Raw genomic sequence first — 19,339 nt, forward strand, 5'->3', positions numbered from 1 at the left:
CACGGGCAGGACGATGAACCTAAACTTATATTCCTTCAATTTTAATAATCACAAAATGTATTAATTTACCAAATACAACCGCAGGGAGAACTAGCCTTACCTATCCACGAAGAAAAACACTCAATCTCAAATGTAAATGTTGTAGTCTTTAATCAGCAAGACAATAACATTTCTTTGGAAAATCAAGAGTCATCAATAACATGCAGTAAGTAATTATCCAAAGGCGGGGCCGCGTGGGGAAGCCTGGGTACAGCTCCGTCAGTGTCGATATCCGCAACGTGCGGATATCACTGAAGATGCCAACACGAGAATATAAGGACGTAAGTCGCTGAATCCGGAACCAATATAAATGGTCCCGGATTCAGCAAGGCTTCTATCCTTGCTATCGAAGGGCAAATGGGCCCTGATAGGGATATTAGAACAGCAAGACATACGAACATCGTGAACATCGGGATATTCTACAAGGAGGTGCACGACTCTAGCAGATGGGTAACAAATGGATCATGGTTCAGAAACAAGAGAGCAGTTGAGTTAGGGTTATCAGAAGTAGCTGGAAAGGAGGGAAAATAGAATATCTGCGGGATTTAACGGGACGAGCGCCAAGTATTGACTTTTGGAGACAAACACAGTCGTGAAAAATGCGAGATCAAAAGTGGCAGTCCATTAAAACTGGAAAAAAAACATGGATAGTTCTTTGAAGAACAGTCATACGGAAGAGCTTTTATGTCATAAAACAAAAGACAAAGATACGAGGCAAAGAATAGGGCACAGGCCTAGGTAAGACCAGTACCAGATACATGAGGGTTGGGAGAGCGGCCGTAAGCAGGGTGACCAAGTCGACAAGATCCTGTGAGGAAGGCGGCGCCGGGCGGGGTGACGAAGGAGTCCCGCTCAGTAGGGGACACAAACGATGGCGCCTCTGTATCAGGGGCAGCATCAGAGGTAGGAAGGCACCCTCACTTCCATAACGATATCAGATGGATCGATCCCCGCCCTAGACTGGAGGAGGTACAGGAACAAGACTGGATTGGTGGGTTAGGAAAAGCCTCCTGGCCCGCCGGGGACTTAGTGGCCAGGCTCACGTGTCTGACGGAGCAGCCCCTCCTCCCACATATGCTGGACCATCAAAAAGTTCAAGTTCTGTTTTGTTTTTTGTTGTTTCAGATTCAGCTACTTGGAACAAAAAGTTCTAAGTAGCACAGGCTATGGTGACCCCGTAGTGGTTTTGTATTACTGAATTAGTCCAAATACGATTTGAATAAAAAATCATAACCAAACCTGGCAATCCTAGGCCTAAGACAAGTTTTCTTCTGCCTAATGTAATAAGGACACGGACAATCTCTTGGGTAACAGGGACAATATACCAGGGTTACCAATGAACGGTCTGAACAGAATCCCAGAGACCAACTGGGACACCAACCCTACACTGCCCACCTGACCCGATATATAACCAGACGAGCTAACTAGAGGAGCCGATTGATTTAGATGGGCCACACTGAACTTCCTGTATTAACACTGTTCTCCTGCCAAAGGGCCGAAGTCGCTACATAGACTTATCATCCAGCTGACGCAAGAATGGGGAATACATAGGTCCTCATACACGGACGAGCATATGGAGGTGTGTTTCGTTTTTGCACCACCACAGTGGGTAAGAGAGGGGGAGGGGGGGCAGGACCCACTCCTACCTATCCACCGGGGATGCACAATAGCTCCCTCACCAAGACAAGGACCCACCCACTGAGGGGAGGGGGGTAATAAAATGTACACAAAATCATTGAACACCAATGTCAAATAAACCCTTAAGAGACCACCGTGTATTACCCATTGAACAACCTGCAGCCAACCTGCATAAGTAACTCACACAGCTGTTACTTCTTGGTGTGAATTGTTGGCAAAGTTCATTGTTGGTCAACACTTGTACTACATGAACGACCATCTCATGATAACAAAGCTCTGTGTATAACCACGAATTTATTTTCTACTACATAAATCTATATAACTTCTCTACACCACTACATACCCTCCCGACATTTTTAAGCTATAGAGTGCGCTTGAGGGAGGGAAAGAGGAGTAGACTTACTCTTGTGGTTGGTGGGCGTGGCTCTGCGGTCGTAGTTCCTCAGTAGACTGTCCAAGATCCTGAGGTGAGCTGTCGTCACCTTGTTGGGTCTGTCGGGAGAGAAACTCTGGTCACGACTTATATCAACTACATGACGCTCTATACTATTCTCTTTCTATTTAGAAAGTCTCCAAGCATTAAGAATAACTTCTGAGTGATAAACATGAAGTAGGATACTAACAAGTCAAAAAGTATGTTAATTCAGTCATATACGAAAAGCATAATAAGAGGTAAGGTAAGGTAATTACCAAGAGAAAGTGCTAAGCCATTATGACTATATTGCACTTGGAGAGGGTATGAGGATAAGGATTTGGGAGGATAAGGAATGGTGCCCAACCATTTGGACAGTCGAGGATTGACCGTCGACTTGCACCGTCGCTCTACCGTCCAGGCCAAACGCTTGGCCATAACAAAAACAAGTATAGTGTAGTGGACAAACAACATACTACTCTTCGTTACTGCTAACAAAAGAGTTGTGTTGCTGTGTTAGGCACCTCGGCCAACCTGCAGCTCCACTGCACATTTACAGCCTCGGCACCCCAACACCACCACGCTTACTCCATGGCTTTACACACAACCAATCTCCCTTAACAAACAAAATTGCTACACGCAAAAAAAATCTTCTAATCATTGATACCTGGTTAATGGGGTTCTGGGAGTTGTTCTACTCCCCAAGCCCGGCCCGAGGCCAGGCTTGACTTGTGAGAGTTTGGTCCACCAGGCTGTTGCTTGGAGCGGCCCGCAGGCCCACATTATCCACCATAGGCTCGTTGGTCCGGCACTTCTTTAAGAAAATTATCTTAAAATTATCTTAAATTATCCACACACTCCTTACCCCTCACAGCCACACTCCTCCCCCCTCACAGCCACACTCCTCCCCCCCTCACAGCCACACTCCTCCCCCCCTCACAGCCACACTCCTCCCCCCCTCACAGCCACACTCCTCCCCCCCTCACAGCCACACTCCTCCCCCCCTCACAGCCACACTCCTCCCCCCCTCACAGCCACACTCCTCCCCCCTCACAGCCACACTCCTCCCCCCCTCACAGCCACACTCCTCCCCTCTCACAGCCACACTCCTCCCCCCCTCACAGCCACACTCCTCCCCCCCTCACAGCCACACTCCTCCCCCCCTCACAGCCACACTCCTCCCCCCTTCACAGCCACACTCCTCCCCCTCACAGCCACACTCCTCCCCCCTCACAGCCACACTCCTCCCCCCTCACAGCCACACTCCTCCCCCCTCACAGCCACATTCCTCCCCCCCTCACAGCCACACTCCTCCCCCCTCACAGCCACACTCCTCCCCCCTCACAGCCACACTCCTCCCCCCCTCACAGCCACACTTCTCCCCCCTCACAGCCACATTCCTCCCCCCCTCACAGCCACATTCCTCCCCCCTCACAGCCACATTCCTCCCCCCCTCACAGCCACACTCCTCCCCCCCTCACAGCCACACTCCTCCCCCCCTCACAGCCACACTCCTCCCCCCTCACAGCCACACTCCTCCCCCCTCACAGCCACACTCCTCCCCCCTCACAGCCACACTCCTCCCCCTCACAGCCACACTCCTCCCCCCTCACAGCCACACTCCTCCCCCCTCACAGCCACACTCCTCCCCCCTCACAGCCACACTCCTCCCCCCCTCACAGCCACACTCCTCCCCCCTCACAGCCACATTCCTCCCCCCCTCACAGCCACACTCCTCCCCCCTTCACAGCCACACTCCTCCCCCCTCACAGCCACATTCCTCCCCCCCTCACAGTCACACTCCTCCCCCCTCTCACAGTCACACTCCTCCCCCCCTCACAGTCACACTCCTCCCCCCTCTCACAGTCACACTCCTCCCCCCCCTCACAGCCACATTCCTCCCCCCCCCCTCAGTCACACTCCTCCCCCCCTCACAGTCACACTCCTCCCCCCTTCACAGCCACATTCCTCCCCCCCTCACAGTCACACTCCTCCCCCCTCTCACAGTCACACTCCTCCCCCCCCTCACAGCCACATTCCTCCCCCCCCCCTCAGTCACACTCCTCCCCCCCTCACAGTCACACTCCTCCCCCCTTCACAGCCACATTCCTCCCCCCCTCACAGTCACACTCCTCCCCCCTCACAGCCACACTCCTCCCCCCTCACAGCCACACTCCTCCCCCCTCACAGCCACATTCCTCCCCCCCTCACAGTCACACTCCTCCCCCCTCACAGCCACACTCCTCCCCCCTCACAGCCACATTCCTCCCCCCCTCACAGTCACACTCCTCCCCCCCCTCACAGCCACACTCCTCCCCCCTCACAGCCACATTCCTCCCCCCCTCACAGTCACACTCCTCCCCCCCTCACAGTCACACTCCTCCCCCCCTCACAGTCACACTCCTCCCCCCCTCACAGTCACACTCCTCCCCCTCTCACAGCCACACTCCTCCCCCCTTCACAGCCACACTCCTCCCCCTCACAGCCACACTCCTCCCCCCTCACAGCCACACTCCTCCCCCCTCACAGCCACACTCCTCCCCCCTCACAGCCACACTCCTCCCCCCTCACAGCCACACTCCTCCCCCCTCACAGCCACACTCCTCCCCCCTCACAGCCACACTCCTCCCCCCTCACAGCCACACTCCTCCCCCCTCACAGCCACATTCCTCCCCCCCTCACAGCCACATTCCTCCCCCCCTCACAGCCACATTCCTCCCCTGCTCACAGCCACACTCCTCCCCCCCTCACAGCCACACTCCTCCCCCCCTCACAGCCACACTTCTCCCCCCTCACAGCCACACTTCTCCCCCTCTCACAGCCACACTTCTCCCCCCTCACAGCCACATTCCTCCCCCCTCACAGCCACATTCCTCCCCCCTCACAGCCACATTCCTCCCCCCCTCACAGCCACACTCCTCCCCCCTCACAGCCACACTCCTCCCCCCTCACAGCCACACTCCTCCCCCCTCACAGCCACACTCCTCCCCCCTCACAGCCACACTCCTCCCCCCTCACAGCCACACTCCTCCCCCCTCACAGCCACACTCCTCCCCCCTCACAGCCACACTCCTCCCCCCTCACAGCCACACTCCTCCCCCCCTCACAGCCACACTCCTCCCCCTTTCACAGCCACATTCCTCCCCCCCCTCACAGCCACACTCCTCCCCCCTTCACAGCCACACTCCTCCCCCCTCACAGCCACATTCCTCCCCCCCTCACAGTCACACTCCTCCCCCCCTCACAGTCACACTCCTCTCCCCCTCACAGCCACATTCCTCCCCCCCCCTCAGTCACACTCCTCCCCCCCTCACAGTCACACTCCTCCCCCCTTCACAGCCACATTCCTCCCCCCCTCACAGTCACATTCCTCCCCCACTCACAGTCACACTCCTGCCCCCCTCACAGCCACACTCCTCCCCCCTCACAGCCACATTCCTCCCCCCTCACAGTCACACTCCTCCCCCCCTCACAGCCACACTCTTCCCCTCTCACAGCCACATTCCTCCCCTGCTCACAGCCACACTCCTCCCCCCCTCACAGCCACACTCCTCCCCCCCTCACAGCCACACTTCTCCCCCCTCACAGCCACACTTCTCCCCCCTCACAGCCACACTTCTCCCCCTCTCACAGCCACACTTCTCCCCCCTCACAGCCACATTCCTCCCCCCTCACAGCCACATTCCTCCCCCCTCACAGCCACATTCCTCCCCCCCTCACAGCCACACTCCTCCCCCCTCACAGCCACACTCCTCCCCCCTCACAGCCACACTCCTCCCCCCTCACAGCCACACTCCTCCCCCCTCACAGCCACACTCCTCCCCCCTCACAGCCACACTCCTCCCCCCTCACAGCCACACTCCTCCCCCCTCACAGCCACACTCCTCCCCCCCTCACAGCCACACTCCTCCCCCTTTCACAGCCACATTCCTCCCCCCCCCCTCACAGCCACACTCCTCCCCCCTTCACAGCCACACTCCTCCCCCCTCACAGCCACATTCCTCCCCCCCTCACAGTCACACTCCTCCCCCCCTCACAGTCACACTCCTCCCCCCCTCACAGCCACATTCCTCCCCCCCCCTCAGTCACACTCCTCCCCCCCTCACAGTCACACTCCTCCCCCCTTCACAGCCACATTCCTCCCCCCCTCACAGTCACATTCCTCCCCCACTCACAGTCACACTCCTGCCCCCCTCACAGCCACACTCCTCCCCCCTCACAGCCACATTCCTCCCCCCTCACAGTCACACTCCTCCCCCCCTCACAGCCACACTCTTCCACTCTCACAGCCACATTCCTCCCCCCCTCACAGTCACACTCCTCCCCCCCTCACAGCCACACTCCTCCCCCCCCTCACAGCCACATTCCTCCCCCCCTCACAGCCACACTCCTCCCCCCTCACAGCCACATTCCTCCCCCCCTCACAGCCACACTCCTCCCCACTCACAGTCACACTCCTCCCCCTCTCACAGCCACACTCCTCCCCTCTCACAGCCACACTCCTCCCCCCTTCAAAGCCACACTCCTCCCCCCTCACAGCCACACTCCTCCCCCCTCACAGCCACACTTCTCCCCCCTCACAGTCACACTCCTCCCCCTCTCACAGCCACACTCCTCCCCTCTCACAGCCACACTCCTCCCCCCTTCACAGCCACACTCCTCCCCCCCTCACAGCCACATTCCTCCCCCCCTCACAGCCACACTCCTCCCCCCTCACAGCCACACTCCTCCCCCCTCACAGCCACATTCCTCCCCCCCTCACAGTCACACTCCTCCCCCCCTCACAGCCACACTCCTCCCCCTCTCACAGCCACACTCCTCCCCCCTTCACAGCCACACTCCTCCCCCCCTCACAGCCACACTCCTCCCCCCTCACAGCCACACTCCTCCCCCCTCACAGCCACACTCCTCCCCCCCTCACAGCCACACTCCTCCCCCCTCACAGCCACACTCCTCCCCCCTCACAGCCACACTCCTCCCCCCTCACAGCCACATTCCTCCCCCCCTCACAGTCACACTCCTCCCCCCCTCACAGCCACACTCCTCCCCCCCTCACAGCCACACTCCTCCCCCCTCACAGCCACACTCCTCCCCCCCCTCACAGCCACACTCCTCCCCCCCTCACAGCCACACTCCTCCCCCCTCACAGCCACACTCCTCCCCCCCTCACAGCCACACTCCTCCCCCCTCACAGCCACACTCCTCCCCCCTCACAGCCACATTCCTCCCCCCCTCACAGCCACACTCCTCCCCCCCTCACAGCCACACTCCTCCCCCCTCACAGCCACACTCCTCCCCCCTCACAGCCACACTCCTCCCCCCTCACAGCCACACTCCTCCCCCCTCACAGCCACATTCCTCCCCCCCTCACAGCCACATTCCTCCCCCCCTCACAGCCACACTCCTCCCCCCCTCACAGCCACACTCCTCCCCCCTCACAGCCACACTCCTCCCCCCCTCACAGCCACACTTCTCCCCCCCTCACAGCCACACTTCTCCCCCTCTCACAGCCACACTTCTCCCCCCTCACAGCCACATTCCTCGCCCCCTCACAGCCACATTCCTCCCCCCTCACAGCCACATTCCTCCCCCCCTCACAGCCACACTCCTCCCCCCTCACAGCCACACTCCTCCCCCCCTCACAGCCACACTCCTCCCCCCCTCACAGCCACACTCCTCCCCCCTCACAGCCACACTCCTCCCCCCTCACAGCCACACTCCTCCCCCCTCACAGCCACACTCCTCCCCCCCTCACAGCCACACTCCTCCCCCCCTCACAGCCACATTCCTCCCCCCCTCACAGCCACACTCCTCCCCCCTCACAGCCACATTCCTCCCCCCCTCACAGTCACACTCCTCCCCCCCTCACAGCCACATTCCTCCCCCCCCCTCAGTCACACTCCTCCCCCCCTCACAGTCACACTCCTCCCCCCTTCACAGCCACATTCCTCCCCCCTCACAGTCACATTCCTCCCCCCTCACAGTCACACTCCTCCCCCCCTCACAGCCACACTCCTCCCCCCTCACAGCCACACTCCTCCCCCCCTCACAGTCACACTCCTCCCCCCCCTCACAGCCACACTCCTCCCCCCTCACAGCCACATTCCTCCCCCCCTCACAGCCACACTCCTCCCCCCTCACAGCCACACTCCTCCCCCCCTCACAGTCACACTCCTCCCCCCCCTCACAGCCACACTCCTCCCCCCTCACAGTCACACTCCTCCCCCCTCACAGTCACACTCCTCCCCCCTCACAGTCACACTCCTCCCCCTCTCACAGCCACACTCCTCCCCTCTCACAGCCACACTCCTCCCCCCTTCACAGCCACACTCCTCCCCCCCTCACAGCCACACTCCTCCCCCCCTCACAGCCACACTCCTCCCCCCTCACAGCCACACTCCTCCCCCCTCACAGCCACACTCCTCCCCCCTCACAGTCACACTCCTCCCCCCTCACAGTCACACTCCTCCCCCTCTCACAGCCACACTCCTCCCCCTTCACAGCCACACTCCTCCCCCCCTCACAGCCACACTCCTCCCCCCTCACAGCCACACTCCTCCCCCCCTCACAGCCACACTCCTCCCCCCTCACAGCCACACTCCTCCCCCCTCACAGCCACACTCCTCCCCCCTCACAGCCACACTCCTCCCCCCTTCACAGCCACACTCCTCCCCCCTTCACAGCCACACTCCTCCCCCCTCACAGCCACACTCCTCCCCCCTCACAGCCACACTCCTCCCCCCTCACAGCCACATTCCTCCCCCCTCACAGCCACATTCCTCCCCCCTCACAGCCACACTCCTCCCCCCCTCACAGCCACACTCCTCCCCCCCTCACAGCCACACTCCTCCCCCCCTCACAGCCACACTCCTCCCCCCCCTCACAGCCACACTTCTCCCCCCTCACAGCCACACTTCTCCCCCTCTCACAGCCACACTTCTCCCCCCTCACAGCCACATTCCTCCCCCCATCACAGCCACATTCCTCCCCCCCTCACAGCCACATTCCTCCCCCCCCTCACAGCCACACTCCTCCCCCCTCACAGCCACACTCCTCCCCCCCTCCCAGCCACACTCCTCCCCCCTCACAGCCACACTCCTCCCCCCTCACAGCCACACTCCTCCCCCCTCACAGCCACACTCCTCCCCCCTCACAGTCACACTCCTCCCCCCTCACAGCCACACTCCTCCCCCCCTCACAGCCACACTCCTCCCCCCTCACAGCCACATTCCTCCCCCCTCACAGCCACACTCCTCCCCCCTCACAGCCACATTCCTCCCCCCCTCACAGTCACACTCCTCCCCCCCTCACAGTCACACTCCTCCCCCCCTCATAGTCACACTCCTCCCCCCCTCACAGTCACACTCCTCCCCCCCTCACAGTCACACTCCTCCCCCCTTCACAGCCACATTCCTCCCCCCTCACAGTCACATTCCTCCCCCCCTCACAGTCACACTCCTCCCCCCCTCACAGCCACACTCCTCCCCCCTCACAGCCACATTCCTCCCCCCCTCACAGTCACACTCCTCCCCCCCTCACAGTCACACTCCTCCCCCCCTCACAGCCACACTCCTCCCCCCCTCACAGCCACATTCCTTCCCCCCTCACAGTCACACTCCTCCCCCCCCTCACAGCCACACTCCTCCCCCCTCACAGCCACACTCCTCCCCCCTTACAGTCACACTCCTCCCCCCTCACAGTCACACTCCTCCCCCTCTCACAGCCACACTCCTCCCCCCTTCACAGTCACACTCCTCCCCCCTCACAGCCACACTCCTCCCCCCTTCACAGCCACACTCCTCCCCCTCACAGCCACACTCCTCCCCCCTCACAGCCACACTCCTCCCCCCTCACAGCCACACTCCTCCCCCCTCACAGCCACATTCCTCCCCCCTCACAGCCACATTCCTCCCCCCTCACAGCCACACTCCTCCCCCCCTCACAGCCACACTCCTCCCCCCCTCACAGCCACACTCCTCCCCCCCTCACAGCCACACTCCTCCCCCCCCTCACAGCCACACTTCTCCCCCCTCACAGCCACACTTCTCCCCCTCTCACAGCCACACTTCTCCCCCCTCACAGCCACATTCCTCCCCCCATCACAGCCACATTCCTCCCCCCCTCACAGCCACATTCCTCCCCCCCCTCACAGCCACACTCCTCCCCCCTCACAGCCACACTCCTCCCCCCCTCCCAGCCACACTCCTCCCCCCTCACAGCCACACTCCTCCCCCCTCACAGCCACACTCCTCCCCCCTCACAGTCACACTCCTCCCCCCTCACAGCCACACTCCTCCCCCCCTCACAGCCACACTCCTCCCCCCCTCACAGCCACATTCCTCCCCCCTCACAGCCACACTCCTCCCCCCTCACAGCCACATTCCTCCCCCCCTCACAGTCACACTCCTCCCCCCCTCACAGTCACACTCCTCCCCCCCTCATAGTCACACTCCTCCCCCCCTCACAGTCACACTCCTCCCCCCCTCACAGTCACACTCCTCCCCCCTTCACAGCCACATTCCTCCCCCCTCACAGTCACATTCCTCCCCCCCTCACAGTCACACTCCTCCCCCCCTCACAGCCACACTCCTCCCCCCTCACAGCCACATTCCTCCCCCCCTCACAGTCACACTCCTCCCCCCCTCACAGTCACACTCCTCCCCCCCTCACAGCCACACTCCTCCCCCCCTCACAGCCACATTCCTTCCCCCCTCACAGTCACACTCCTCCCCCCCCTCACAGCCACACTCCTCCCCCCTCACAGCCACACTCCTCCCCCCTTACAGTCACACTCCTCCCCCCTCACAGTCACACTCCTCCCCCTCTCACAGCCACACTCCTCCCCCCTTCACAGTCACACTCCTCCCCCCTCACAGCCACACTCCTCCCCCCTTCACAGCCACACTCCTCCCCCTCACAGCCACACTCCTCCCCCCTCACAGCCACACTCCTCCCCCCTCACAGCCACATTCCTCCCCCCCTCACAGCCACATTCCTCCCCCCCTCACAGCCACACTCCTCCCCCCCTCACAGCCACACTCCTCCCCCCCTCACAGCCACACTCCTCCCCCCCTCACAGTCACACTCCTCCCCCCTCACAGCCACATTCCTCCCCCCTCACAGTCACATTCCTCCCCCCCTCACAGTCACACTCCTCCCCCCCTCACAGCCACACTCCTCCCCCCTCACAGCCACACTCCTCCCCCCTCACAGTCACACTCCTCCCCCCTCACAGCCACACTCCTCCCCCCCTCACAGCCACACTCCTCCCCCCCTCACAGCCACATTCCTCCCCCCTCACAGCCACACTCCTCCCCCCCTCACAGTCACACTCCTCCCCCCCTCACAGTCACACTCCTCCCCCCCTCACAGTCACACTCCTCCCCCCTTCACAGCCACATTCCTCCCCCCTCACAGTCACATTCCTCCCCCCCTCACAGTCACACTCCTCCCCCCCTCACAGCCACACTCCTCCCCCCTCACAGCCACATTCCTCCCCCCCTCACAGTCACACTCCTCCCCCCCTCACAGTCACACTCCTCCCCCCCTCACAGCCACACTCCTCCCCCCTCACAGCCACATTCCTTCCCCCCTCACAGTCACACTCCTCCCCCCTCACAGCCACACTCCTCCCCCCCCTTACAGTCACACACCTCCCCCCCTCACAGTCACACTCCTCCCCCTCTCACAGCCACACTCCTCCCCCCTTCACAGTCACACTCCTCCCCCCTCACAGCCACACTCCTCCCCCCTTCACAGCCACACTCCTCCCCCTCACAGCCACACTCCTCCCCCCTCACAGCCACACTCCTCCCCCCTCACAGCCACACTCCTCCCCCCTCACAGCCACATTCCTCCCCCCCTCACAGCCACATTCCTCCCCCCCTCACAGCCACACTCCTCCCCCCCTCACAGCCACACTCCTCCCCCCCTCACAGCCACACTTCTCCCCCCCTCACAGCCACACTTCTCCCCCCCCCCTCACAGCCACACTTCTCCCCCCTCACAGCCACATTCCTCCCCCCCTCACAGCCACATTCCTCCCCCCCTCACAGCCACATTCCTCCCCCCCTCACAGCCACATTCCTCCCCCCCTCACAGCCACACTCCTCCCCCCCTCACAGCCACACTCCTCCCCCCCTCACAGCCACACTCCTCCCCCCCCTCACAGCCACACTCCTCCCCCCTCACAGCCACACTCCTCCCCCCTCACAGCCACACTCCTCCCCCCTCACAGCCACACTCCTCCCCCCTCACAGCCACACTCCTCCCCCCTCACAGCCACACTCCTCCCCCCCTCACAGCCACACTCCTCCCCCCCTCACAGCCACACTCCTCCCCCCCTCACAGCCACACTCCTCCCCCCTCACAGCCACACTCCTCCCCCTTCACAGCCACGCTCCTTACCCCTCACAGCCACACTCCTCCCCCCTTCACAGCCACACTCCTTACCCCTCACAGCCACACTCCTCCCCCCTTCACAGCCACACTCCTTACCCCTCACAGCCACACTCCTCCCCCCTTCACAGTCACACTCCTTACCCCTCACAGCCACACTCCTCCCCCCTTCACAGCCACACTCCTTACCCCTCACAGCCACACTCCTTACCCCCTCACAGCCACACTCCTTACCCCTCACAGCCACACTCCTCCCCCCCTCACAGCCACACTCCTCCCCCCTTCACAGCCACACTCCTCCCCCCCCTCACAGCCACACTCCTCCCCCTTCACAGCCACACTCCTTACCCCTCACAGCCACACTCCTCCCCCCCCTCACAGCCATACTCCTTACCCCTCACAGCCACACTCCTCCCCCCTTCACAGCCACACTCCTTACCCCTCACAGCCACACTCCTTACCCCCCCCCCAATCACAGCCACACTACAATTGATAAATATCGTTCCTTATTCAACATAATGGTTAACCGAGAACATTTTAAACATTTGTTCCCCTTGAGGCGTGGAGGAGTGTGTATACGAGCATCGCGGAGGCCGCCGCCGCCACAGGGCAGGAAGGCTGTCGGGTGTTCTAGTGGATATAAGAGTCAAGTGAGGGTAACCGGCGGGACCACCTCCAGGTCCGTGTACCTGTTTACATCCTGAAACAGTAATGGCTGCCGCAGGTCCATTACGCCCATTTGTATTCCCAATCTTTCCCATTAATATTTTGGAGAATTTCTCAATTTTTTCAATACTTATTTATCTAGATTTTGAATAAACGGAACATATACACAAAATTTACTTGCAAAAATATAGAATAACTGATTCAACCCAACCTGTCCAACTGCAAAGAACGTTTTTCGATCGCATGCGGTACATAACAACCTGTCCTCTTAAAAATAACGACGCTTTTGGCCGTTTACCCGTATGGCCGGAAGTGGACGTAATTTGAAAATTAAAAAAAATGAAAATATATTTGGGATTTTTTTTTTCAACAACAGTAAGTTAAGGGTCCTCTGACAGATTAGGTGGGCAGGAAAATCTTGAAGTTTCAAAACGTTATGAAAAACGTTAATTGAAAGTTTCCTCTTCTAACCTCACCGAGTAAGCCGGACGACTCAAACAGAAAACAGAACAGTACGTCACTTTTGTGAGTTGATTTCATTTCAAATTACGTCCAAATTTGGCCATAGCGCGCATACGAGCGAAAAGCGACGTTATTTTTAAGAGGACGGGTTGTACATAAGGCCAAAAATTGTTGTTCTAGGAAATGGTAGCGGCTCGCGAAAGTGCCGTATTGTCCCGTTTTCTGTTTTGGGTCCTCTGGTAGGTTAGGAGAGGACACTTTACATTGACAGTTTTCTTGACGTTGGGAGACCTTAGGAGGTCGGGCTGCACTATGTGCCATGCAAGGCCCTACTTAAGCACGGTGTAAATTTGTACTTTATTTTCTCAAAAGTGTTTAAGATAAACGTTGTTAAACTTTAATTTACAAGGCGTAAGCTCTCTTATCCGTGACTTAAATATTTGTAGAAGCTTTTCCCGCTTAAATATTTAAACCCGACACCAGTTATTCTCATGAAGCCTCGTCTTTGTTAAATCCGCAGAATAACACAAAATGAGAAGGGTAGTTCAGTGTTTATAGAAATGAATAAGCTCGCAAATAATGTGATATTACCATAATGGTAATGATATTAGGAGTGATATTACCATAATGTTAATTTATAATTTATATAAATGTAAACGAATGTGTGTCTGTACTTACCAAGTTGTACTCACCTAGCTGTGCTTGCGGGGGTTGAGCTTTGGCTCTTTGGTCCCGCCTCGATCTCAACCGTCAATCTACTGGTGTACAGATTCCTGAGCTTCTCGAACTGTATCATATCTGCATTTGAAACTGTAGGAGTCTACACACAGAAATTACAATAACCTGAAGCATCAAATGAACAAATCCACAAGGGCCGTGATGAGGGTTCGAACCTACGTCCGAGAGGATCCCAGACGCTCCTTAATCGCTGTGCAACTGGTTTGTCTCCGAGAGACCTGCAGGATCCGTGTAAGGTCAGTAGCACTCCCGGGTGCAATTCGTTTAACCATGTATTGACAGTTGATTAAGGCGCGTCTGCGATCCTCTCGGACGTAGGTTCGAACCCTCATCACGACCCTTGTGGATTTGTTCATGTGTATGGAGTCTACTTCCACTACATCACTTCCTAGTGCATTCCACTTACTAACTACTCTGACACTGAAAAAGTTCTTTCTAACGTCCCTGTGGCTAATTTGGGTACTCAGCTTCCACGTGTGTCCCCTAGTGCGTGTACCACCCGTGTTAAATAACCCATCTTTGTCTATCCTGTCAATTCCCCTGAGAATTGTGTATGTGGTGATCATGTCTCGCCTAGCTCTTCTGTCTTCCAGCGACGTGAGGTGCAGTTCACGTAGTCTGTCCTCATAACTCATGCCTCTTAGTTGTGGGACTAGTCTAGTGGCATACAACTGAACTTTTTCCAGCTTCGTCTTGTGCTTGACATGGTACGGGCTCCATGCTGGGGCTGCATACTCCAGGATTGGCCTTACATATGTGGTATACAAGGTTCTGAAGGATTCCTTACACAGGTTTCTGAGGGCAGTTCTGATGTTAGCCAGCCTCGCATAGGCCCCTGATGTTATTCTTTTGATGTGGGGATGTGGGCTTCAGGAGACAGGTTTGGTGTGATAACTCCTTTATCTTTCTCGCTGACCTTTTCGGGAAGGACTTCATCTCCCATTCAGTATCCAGTGTCTGACCTCCTATTTCCTCCGCCTAGTTTCATTACCTTACATTTACTTAGGTTGAACTTTAGTAGCCATTTGTTGGACCATTCCTTCAGTTTGTTTAGGTCATCTTGTAGCCTCATACTATCTTCTTCTGTCTTAATCCTCCTCATAATTTTTACATCATCAGCAAACATTCAGAGGAACGAGTCTATTCCCTCTGGAAGATCATTTACCTGTATCAGAAACAGCATAGGTCCAAGCTAGGACTGATCCCTGTGGGACTCCATTGGTGACGCCTCGCCACTCCGAGATCTCCCCCCCCCCTCACAGTGATAGTGGGCTTGGTATCTCAAAGTAATCATCAGCCGTCCTCAGGGTAAAGTGTCACTATAGCCCTTGACTCCTCTCCTTCCCCCCCTTTCTTTCAAGACCCTTCTCCTTCCGCCCTCCCTCTTTCGTGACCCCTCTCCTCTATTCTCTCTTCCCTCTCACTTCCCCCCCTTCTCTCTCTCCCTATCCCTCCCCCTGCAACCTCGGATACACATTTCCATTACTTTATAAAGAAGGGGTACCTGGCTGTTACCAGGTCTCTTTTCCCCCCTCTCTTCGCCACTCTCCACCTCCTTGACGCCGCATCCCTTTGGTCCCCCCTGGGTCCATCCCCTCGTCCCCCCCTCCCCCTCTTCTCTTAGAAAATTTATTATTAAGCACTGAGTGTGTGGGTCTCTAATTTCTTTGTCCTCTTTTTAATTTTGTTTTTTCTCGTTTTATTTTCGTTTATTCTTTTCCCTTCCCCACTCTCCCAGTTCTCTCAAAATGTATTATTAAGGAGCACTGAAACAACTGAATGGGTCTCAAATTATTTGTTAAATCATTTAACTTAGGTCTTCCCCGAGCAGCCTATGTTTGTCCCATACCGCAGACCATTCGCCCTGCAAATTTGAGTGAGGCTAGCTCCAAGCACCTGGCTTCCAACTTTGGACATCCTTTAATAGGTATAGATAAGTACAATGTCTATCTCCTCGAGGTTGGATGCCAAGCACTAGGAGCTAAGCCTCAGTCAACTTTGCATCATAACGGCTGTGTGGGTAAATGCCCACGGGGCTTGGGGGTCCCAACAATTTAAGAGAACAGCATGCTAGGGGCACATACCACTGCCCACAAAGCTCTTGGCACTGCCCACTCTTACGCTTACCATCGCTTGACACGCCTTTTCCTGGGTATCAAGAGTCATACTCCCTCTATATAGAAGTATTCAAGATTTAATTTATTACGTTCAGAGGGACGCGAGAAGCATATTTTTTTAATTATTTCAGTTTTAATTTTGTTGGAAGTAGAGAGGAGCCAAGTCAGTCGGCCAAGATGGCGGACACCAGCGGCCCGAGTAGATTTCCCGCCGAGAATCAACGAGGGACAGTGACAAAAATTTCCGGATGGAGGAGAGGCGATTGGGTACAAACTAGCAGGAGTGACTAATGGAGAAGTGACCCGAGGTCACGTGACGAGAGCACCCAGGTGGTGCGTGCAGCCGCGGACTGGTGGCATTGCATTCTGTATCGTCACCCTATGAGGTTGCACCAATCGCGGCTCCAACAAATTTAGGATTTTCACACGATTATAACATTTAACTTGGACATATCCAAGGGTAACGCTAGAGTGACACCGCCAAGCTTCCTGGGCAAGTTTGGAGGAGGAGCTCTGCAGGTTGAAGACCAGAGCAACTCAGACTCACGGTGTATTAGGAGACAGAGCTGCATGATGGCTCCCTCGCAGTCTCCCCCGTCCTCTGAGCGACCGGGCGAGAGTAGTGTGCAATCCTGGCCAACGTTCAACGACAACAAGACGGTACAGGTGATCACTGAACACCCAGTGGCCGTCCTGCCATCCACAAGAATTGAACGACCAGTGGACCAGCCTACGAGTACCAGATGTCTTGGACTTTGTAACTCCACGGAGGGTCCAAGGCTGCAGGCAAACTCCAACTGGGAGTGAGCGTCAAGGGTGAAGTGTACCGTGGAGTTGGTATACTCACCTGGCCCTCGTCACTCACCCCCGCGTCACTCAGGCCCTCATGTTGTGAGAGGTTGTGACGGAACTGGCAACAGAGAGTAGTTTAGGTGATTGTGTGTGTGTGTGGGGGGGGGGGGATGTAATTTAGTGATTTCCTCCCCATCCCGTCCCTTTCCCACCAGTCTCTCCCCCTCCCATCCCTCCCCTCCCGTCCCTTAATTCCCACCCATTCCTTCCTCTCCCATCCTGTCCCTTCCCGTCCCTCCGCTACCATTCCTTCCCCCTCCCGTCTCTTCCCCTCCCATCCATCCCATCCCTTCCCGTTCGTCCCCTCCCCCTCCCATCCCTTCCCTCACAGGCACATAATTAAACTGTTCAGAGATGCGTTTCACCCGAGAGCTGTAGAAAAAGTGGAAGAGTTTAAAAATTATTTTAGTAAAGCCGAAGTTAGTGGCAAGCCTTCAACGTTGTAAGGCTTGCCACTTACAACGTTGCAACCACAACCAGGCTTGTTTGTGGTTGTGGTGGGTGGGGTCTAGTGTTGATAAGGAACACCCCCCACCAGTATTTAAGAAATAAAAAGGCTAAAACCTGCAGTTACAGCCCCGCTCCTGTGCCAGGTAAGTCCACTACGGGCTCACCCTAGCCCGTGCTACTTGGAACTTTGTGTTCCGAGTAGCTGAATCTATAACATCCTAAACCTAGCTGAATGTGGGTGATGGTGGAGCTGTGACCTTAAACGGCAAGATTGTGTGCGTGTAGTCCCATCCCTGATGGTCCAGTGTCCGGACACTGGCCCCTCCCACCGTCACCACGGTCCAGTGTCCGGACACTGGCCCCTCCCACCGTCACCACGGTCCAGTGTCCGGACACTGGCCCCTCCCACCGTCACCACGGTCCAGTGTCCGGACACTGTACCCTCCCACCGTCACCACGGTCCAGTGTCCGGACACTGTCCCCTCCCACCGTCACCACGGTCCAGTGTCCGGACACTGGCCCCTCCCACCGTCACCACGGTCCAGTGTCCGGACACTGGCCCCTCCCACCGTCACCACGGTCCAGTGTCCGGACACTGGCCCCTCCCACCGTCACCACGGTCCAGTGTCCGGACACTGGCCCCTCCCACCGTCACCACGGTCCAGTGTCCGGACACTGGCCCCTCCCACCGTCACCACGGTCCAGTGTCCGGACACTGGCCCCTCCCACCGTCACCATGGTCCAGTGTCCGGACACTGGCCCCTCCCACCGTCACCATGGTCCAGTGTCCGGACACTGTCCCCTCCCACCGTCACCACGGTCCAGTGTCCGGACACTGTCCCCTCCCACCGTCACCATGGTCCAGTGTCCGGACACTAGCCCCTCCCACCGTCACCATGGTCCAGTGTCCGGACACTGGCCCCTCCCACCGTCACCACGGTCCAGTGTCCGGACACTAGCACCTCCCACCGTAAACATGGTCCAGTGTCCGGACACTGTCCCTTCCAGATGCAGCTGTGAGAACATGTTGAGTATAAGATACAATTTACGTTAAATATTTTAAGATGAGTAAAATAAAAAAAAGTTTGATCGTCGAAGATGTGAAAAGAATGAGCCTTGACAGCCATCACTCTCAGTCCTGTCAAGTGGACAGCTGCTCCTCTGTCCTATATTACAACCTTCAGACAATGATTCACATCATAAGCGTCATTAATATTTCATCAATTCGATCACAAATCTTTTTGTCGTTTGTAAAGAAAAACACAGGTTTTATGTCAATATTTATTTGTGGCAGTAAACCCGGAATATATCTGAATATTCTTTATATCTGAATATTCCGAATATTATATAAAGATATATCTTTATATCTGAATATTCAAGAAGGAGTTATTGCAGCGTTAAACCTGCCAGCGACGCAGGGGTCACCAGCTTCACTAAATCTACATCTGGGTTCAACTACCAAAAAAAATAATGAAGTTTTTGTAAGACAATAGACGTTTCTGTAGCGTGGTACTTAAGATGCAAATACTTTAAGATTGTAAACATGACTGAGTAATACAAACCATCA

General features: G+C 57.0%; 1 protein-coding gene across 2 annotated transcripts in view; it reads right to left on the reverse strand.

The window, feature by feature from the left end:
* LOC123769141 (glycine receptor subunit alpha-2) overlaps window positions 1-19,339 on the reverse strand; it is a 656,479-nt gene that overhangs the window by 473,817 nt on the left and 163,323 nt on the right. For both annotated transcript variants that reach the window (XM_045760093.2, XM_069309837.1), the window contains exon 2: window positions 2,081-2,169. In XM_045760093.2, the coding sequence (XP_045616049.1) occupies window positions 2,081-2,169 (89 nt within the window). The remainder of the gene's footprint in view (window positions 1-2,080; window positions 2,170-19,339) is intronic.

The sequence above is a fragment of the Procambarus clarkii genome, chromosome 66 (assembly GCF_040958095.1).
Source record: "Procambarus clarkii isolate CNS0578487 chromosome 66, FALCON_Pclarkii_2.0, whole genome shotgun sequence".
Taxonomy (NCBI): Eukaryota; Metazoa; Arthropoda; class Malacostraca; order Decapoda; family Cambaridae; genus Procambarus; species Procambarus clarkii.